At 42.4% G+C, this 5,865-nt stretch overlaps 1 protein-coding gene across 1 annotated transcript; it reads right to left on the bottom strand.

Annotated features, from left to right (window-relative positions):
• Positions 1 to 291: 291 nt before the first annotated feature.
• LOC147900338 (14-3-3 protein 7-like) lies at positions 292 to 2,985 on the bottom strand. Its single transcript, XM_087377375.1, has 7 exons — positions 2,765 to 2,985; positions 2,242 to 2,548; positions 2,004 to 2,091; positions 1,776 to 1,885; positions 1,474 to 1,622; positions 1,174 to 1,223; positions 292 to 1,041 (listed from the first exon to the last, which is right to left on the bottom strand). The coding sequence occupies exons 1-7, from the start codon at positions 2,835 to 2,837 to the stop codon at positions 1,039 to 1,041; spliced, it is 780 nt and encodes a 259-aa protein (XP_087233501.1). The 5' UTR covers positions 2,838 to 2,985; the 3' UTR covers positions 292 to 1,038.
• Between the last annotated feature and the right edge of the window lie 2,880 nt (positions 2,986 to 5,865).

Here is a 5,865-nt window from a genome sequence, read left to right as displayed (position 1 = left end):
GATCAGCAAATAGAGCATATTGCAATTGGGTGCAAACCTAAATGGATACTTAGATCAAGTGGTGTACAAACAAGTTAAGGCTACGTGAGAACTGAAAGAGAGGGGTACGTGCAAATTAAAAAAGATTCTAAATGGTTTGAAGCAAGTATCCAAATGTTGGTGTAAGCAAATCAACCTACACTTCGCAATTTTGGAACACACAATCCTGTGTTTTGTACACTTTAGATAGAAAATATGACCTTGCAGACGATTGAATAGTGACAAAGTAGCAATGAAGGTTTTATCACCGACAGGAAGATAGGTGCCTATATTTTTAACATTATTTAAGAAATAATTGCTTCAATAGCACAAATCATCTGTGGAGAGGCTGTATAAGGGTGCATTACTCCCAAAGTGCACTTGGAAACACCTCACCAAAGGATTAGATGATTGCAGCCACTTGAGATCTGTTTAAAACCACTTCAAAATTACATGCCAATGGAAGGCTATTGCGAATAGGCTAGGTTTGAACTTGTAAACTACAGGACCTTGAGACTTCAGTTGTGAGGTTCTGCTCAAAACTTAGAAAAACTCATAATTTAAAACAACCACACAATTGTGAATGCTAAACAGTTTGACTCACCGGATGTCTCTTTGAACTGCTTCCAGCTACCATACCAGAAAACTTAAGCATAGGCTCTTAACATGGAGTCTCCAAACAAGCTTTCAGTGCTAAGGATTCCAGAAACCACTGGATGTCTCTTCGAACTGCTTCCAGCTACCATACCAGCAAACTTACCTAAGAATAGGCTCTTAACATGAAGTCCCCCAAACAAATTTTCAGCGCTTAAGATTTTGGTACGGTCAAACATTTCCCATTTCCAAATAAAGAGAGGAAATCGGGACGATAAAAATTAAACCATGTTGAAGTCCAATGGCATGTTAGCCAGAAGGCAATAGAACAGGACAAAGCGACTGCAACAAGCTAGGAATTAAATGTGAGAAGCCCTGCTCAGAAAGGATCAGAGCGCCAGTGCATTATTCAACAATCCATAAAACTCACTGCAGGCAAACAATCACAAAAAATAAAATTTGTCAGCACCTTGTACAATTGCTTCAGAGAATAAACTAAACTATTTAAATTGTTGCAACACAACAACCACGAGTTCACATTTGATAGACATCACTGTATACCTCTGCATCCTCAACCTTCCCTGAATCATCGACTCTTAACTGATCATCCCCTGCTCAAATGGACATGCAGAATGTTCATTCGGTATGACAATACTAGTTACACAATCGTAAAACTCATGTCCACACCACCTAGCTTGAGAATACACTTTTTCATATGACTTACATATGACAATACTAGTTACACAATCATAAAACTCTTATCCACACCACCTAACTTGAGAATACACATTTTCATGCAAAGCTACCTTAAAACACTAGCAAATCTAACCTAGAAACGCTGAAAACCTAAGACCCACATACCTCCATCTTCTGGAAGGTCTGAGGTCCAAAGCGTCAGGTTGTCTCTCAGTAGCTGCATAATTAGAGTACTGTCTTTGTACGAATCTTCACTTAGAGTATCAAGTTCGGCAATAGCTTCATCAAATGCTTGCTTAGCTAGGTGGCAAGCTCTGGGAGATACCAAAGTAAAGCAGCAGACTTTAATGCAATAATCAGGGGACACAAATCATATGTCAAGTAGCAATTTCTAAGAGCATTCATAGCTCAATAATCTCATTACAGAAACTTGGAAAAGGAAGGCCAAATCAAGAAAAACGGCTTACCGTTCAGGAGAATTCATGATCTCATAATAGAAAACTGAAAAATTCAAGGCTAACCCAAGCCGAATAGGGTGAGTGGGTGGCAAGTCTGTGCCAGCGGTGTTAGATGCGGCCTACAAAAAGGGAGAACAAAGGCCAAGATGATCAAGCCGCAAAAGCATCCCTGCCAATAATTTTATATGCGACAAGACAGCACCTACGACATATCAGCCGCTCTGTATCTAGGGTCACCTGATAGGCTTTAAGGGATTGATCTGCAGCCTCTTTCCTGTCACTGGCTGTCTTAAACTCTGCCAGATACCGAAAGTAGTCGCCCTTCCTAAGAAACACCAAAAACGCTCCAATAAGTTCCGCACACTCAAATATCCGGAGGTGAGACTACCTTATGAGTCCCTATAGCAAGACTGAGGGAGCACCATCAACAGCAATGAAGTAAAAGCTGCACGGAACGTAATGTGACAACATTTACATCTTATAGTAGAAGACAGTTGATTCTCCTGATCCAGATGAAGGAATGAGATGCTCATCGATAATCATCAAGATGTCGTTACAGATCTTGGAGAGTTCTTCCTCGACTTTGTGCCGGTAATCTTTGATTCTTTTTACATTCCGTTCGTTGGACTTGGCTTCCTCTTTCTGTTCTATAGAAGACAAAATCCGCCACGAAGCCCGACGAGCACCAATAACATTCTTGTAACCCACGGAGAGCAGATTCCTCTCTTCCACTGTGAGCTCCACATCCAACCTCGCGACTTTCTTCATGGACTCCACCATCTCTATAGAGAAAAAGATTTTTATAGTGCTATATGCAATCGAAAGACTAGAAAATACAAATACAGAAACTCGTGATGGGAAAAGCCTGCATTTTCCAAAGGGAACAGAAAAGATTTTCGGATTCAATCGAATGGAGCGTGGATATGAGGATCGATCCGCGCAAGGTGAGGCAAATCCTACGACAGGGGCAAGGAGAGGAGGGGGAGAAAAGGGCATACCATCGTAACGTTCGGCCTGCTCAGCGAGCTTGGCCAGGTAGACGTGGGTGTCGCGCTCCTTGTGGGTGCTCATGAAGGCGGATGGGGCAGAAGAAAGGAGGAGAGAGAGGAGAAATGGCGATGAAGCGAAGCGAAGAAAGAGGCTATGGCGATGATCCGAAGAGCAGACAAAGGCTATGGCTATGGCTACGGCTATGGCGATGGAAACTGGAATTTAATGCTCTTCTCCTTTTTTTTTTGGAAGAACAACAGCCAGATTCACAGCATCTGGGCCGTCCAAATCCCCCTATTATCTTGTCTCTCTATTTTTATTTTTCTTTTTTTTTAATCCACGGAAACACGTAGTATATGATGAAAAGCATTTTTGGTAACCAATACAAAAACCTTCAACTTCAAAATTTACAAGATTTTTCCCAACACTTTGCAGGTTTTTCACCAAAATATAGCTATAATGGCCTCACAATTACAAATTGAAAAACCTTTGCTCCCAAAATTTTGAGGTTTCCTTCTGAATTCAATAATTCACCTGACATGAAACCTCGGTTTTTGGTGAACACTGGACACGACATTCATTGAACTTATTACCTTCCGCCCTCCTACCATTGGTTCTCCATGCCTTGCTTCCCTATCGGAATTCGTTCCCATGCCTTGGAGTCCATTCTTGAGACTGGCGATGTGTGTTCATCTGAGCTCGTTTTTGGGAATGGACGCCTTTCTTTCTCTTCATACACGATGTGATGGAGGTGTGTGGACATGTGTTTAGAGAGGGTGTTTCCATGTCTGGGCTTCAAAAGGTTAGTCGAAGTTTTCGTGTCATTGCTCGCCAAGCTTGCTTGCTCTCGCCAGTTAGGTGCTTCCATCGACAATGACTGATCAGAAGGAGCGGCTCAATCCATGGATACTAGGAGCAATGACACATTCAAGAAAGGTGATGGTGCGTGCACCCGTTATTGACTTCCTATTCAAATTTCGTTTCACCTTCCAAACTCAATGTTAGTTGCACTCGTCAATTTGCTTAGACTCGCTCCTCTCGTGCCATCATCTTTGGTAGGACTGTTAATCTTGTTGTTACCTGACCAAGTTCATTCACCTTTGTGACCTTGTTGTTGTGGTTGGCAAGCCATCCCCACAATCGCTTGAGCAACCATATTCATGACTCCCATCCATACACGTTTTTAGGAAGAGCCACGGTGCTTGCTTTGCTCATCGATATCGGTATATGGTAGATGTTTGTGATTGGCACCAGTCAAGAAACACCGCGTACCCCGTATCCACTCTCATCCCTATCAATGTTCTTACATTTGCAGAATCGGATGCCATCTTTGTAGAGCTACAAAAGTTTGGGAAAACGGGTGCCCATGCTTGCATTGACAATGCAACCTCTCAAAGGTCCAAAAGGGAGCACATTTTGATGGCTCGACCTTGGAACCAAGCGGCTTGTTCTTGATTCTTTTTCCTGTCCACTTTGCCGACTTTGTACCAAGGCTATGAATTATGAGGTCTGGAATGTGTTCAAGGTGCTACGGTTACATGCTTTGCCACCTGTTTCATCAACTCGTCGCTTCCACATTCCACCCTTGCTATCCCTGTCAACCTCACGGAGACAAAGAGACCCCACAAGGATGATAGTTTGCTGAAGAAGTCGACCCAAAGAGAAAAGGTAGTATAAAGTGCCAAATAAACATCTACATGCGATGGGTCGAGCATGAGAAGGGTGGACGCATCTAGAAATGAAGGCGGCTTCTGTTTTGCTTCAAAGGCCTTGTGCTTCCTCAGCTTCCTCACATTTCACCACTCCCCCTCATCATCTTATCGGCTCATAACTTGTGTTTTCCTATACATTGCACCCTTCTATTGCTAGCTTGTGCTCCACGATTTCTTACGTTTTCTTATGCCAGTGTAAGAAGGAGATGAGTTCCGCAATATTAAGGTTCTCCTGGTTTACTACCATGATCCATCCTTCTAGGTCCTGAGGATCTCCTGGCGGTTTGAGTAGTTTGGATACATATCCTACTGAGCTCAATGGGTTTTTGTCGCCTTGACTGTCGCCCATGCTGGTACCCAAATCAACTCACGTTAAGGCCCCCTTCATTTGATCATTACAGGAACAGCAACAAGCAGAGCGCACCATTGCCATGCAGAAGACCACGTTGTGTTTGATGTTTACACTATAGGAGCCTGTTTTAATATGCCTCTAAAATTTGACAACCATAGAGTGATGCTAAGGCTCACATCCTCCAATCCTATCCTACTCGTGATGCTAATTAAACTGCTCAATGTAGAAATGTTTGCAAACGAACCCCTATGAATGCAAAGGAAACAATATTAACATGACCAACTAAGATTGCTTCAAGCTTTGGAGGATAAAAAACCTTTGCAACATTTAAATACAACATGCAGCCCAGCTCAAAATAGAATGAACAAGTGAATCAACCTTAACTTATGATAACCACACCCTAAGCTTCAAAGCTCCATTCATAATTTGCCTTTGTAGATTCATTCATAAATGTCAACGCCCGCACTTCATTTGATAGTCACAATCATTAAAGCGTGTGAAATTGATTTCAGCAACGACTATTGCGAGCACAAAAGAAGAAGAAGGCATGGGAACTGACACGAAGGGGACCGAACATTCTTCCCCCACCAATACTCCCAGTTGTAAAGCCTTGTTGCCAACAAGCTTAAAACCTCACAACTCCAATGCACTCCCAATCCTAAAAATCAATTATTTGTTAGAATATGTTGATTACCCTTTCACATTTGAAGGGCAAGTACTTGCTAGGTATAGGACATTAAAGGCAAGAGATGCTTCTTATGCTACATACATGTGGGTTGACTTGAGCGATTTTGATTGCTGCCAGCCAATCACCTTGCATGTCTCACACATGTATGTGTTCCACTTGAAAGAAATCCTTGAGATTGGTGGGTTTTATAGAATATGGGGCCCATGATTGCTTAAAAAAGCCCCGATGAAGGTGGAACATGTTTTGTATCATTGCGACTAGTAGATGCAACCACTAGGGTTTTAAAAGGTGAACCTTTCCATAGTACCCTTTCCCTTGTTCCAGTGAAATCTATCAGTGTGTACCTACCATGGGTTT

Source organism: Dipteris shenzhenensis, chromosome 7 (genome assembly GCF_047967505.1).
Source record: "Dipteris shenzhenensis isolate YYH24624 ecotype China chromosome 7, Dip_SZ_1.0, whole genome shotgun sequence".
Lineage (NCBI taxonomy): Eukaryota > Viridiplantae > Streptophyta > Polypodiopsida > Gleicheniales > Dipteridaceae > Dipteris > Dipteris shenzhenensis.
Note: the sequence above shows the minus strand (reverse complement) of the source record. Positions and strands in the feature narration are given on the sequence as shown.

Excerpts from the sequence above, each read along its gene's own strand:
- LOC147900338 (XM_087377375.1), bottom strand. The coding sequence starts at position 2,837 with ATGAGCACCCACAAGGAGCGCGACACCCACGTCTACCTGGCCAAGCTC. Across the intron at positions 1,886-2,003 it reads AATCCCTTAAAGCCTATCAG|GCCGCATCTAACACCGCTGG; the intron begins GTGACCCTAGAT and ends CCCTTTTTGTAG. Across the intron at positions 1,224-1,473 it reads AGACCTTCCAGAAGATGGAG|GGGATGATCAGTTAAGAGTC; the intron begins GTATGTGGGTCT and ends CCATTTGAGCAG.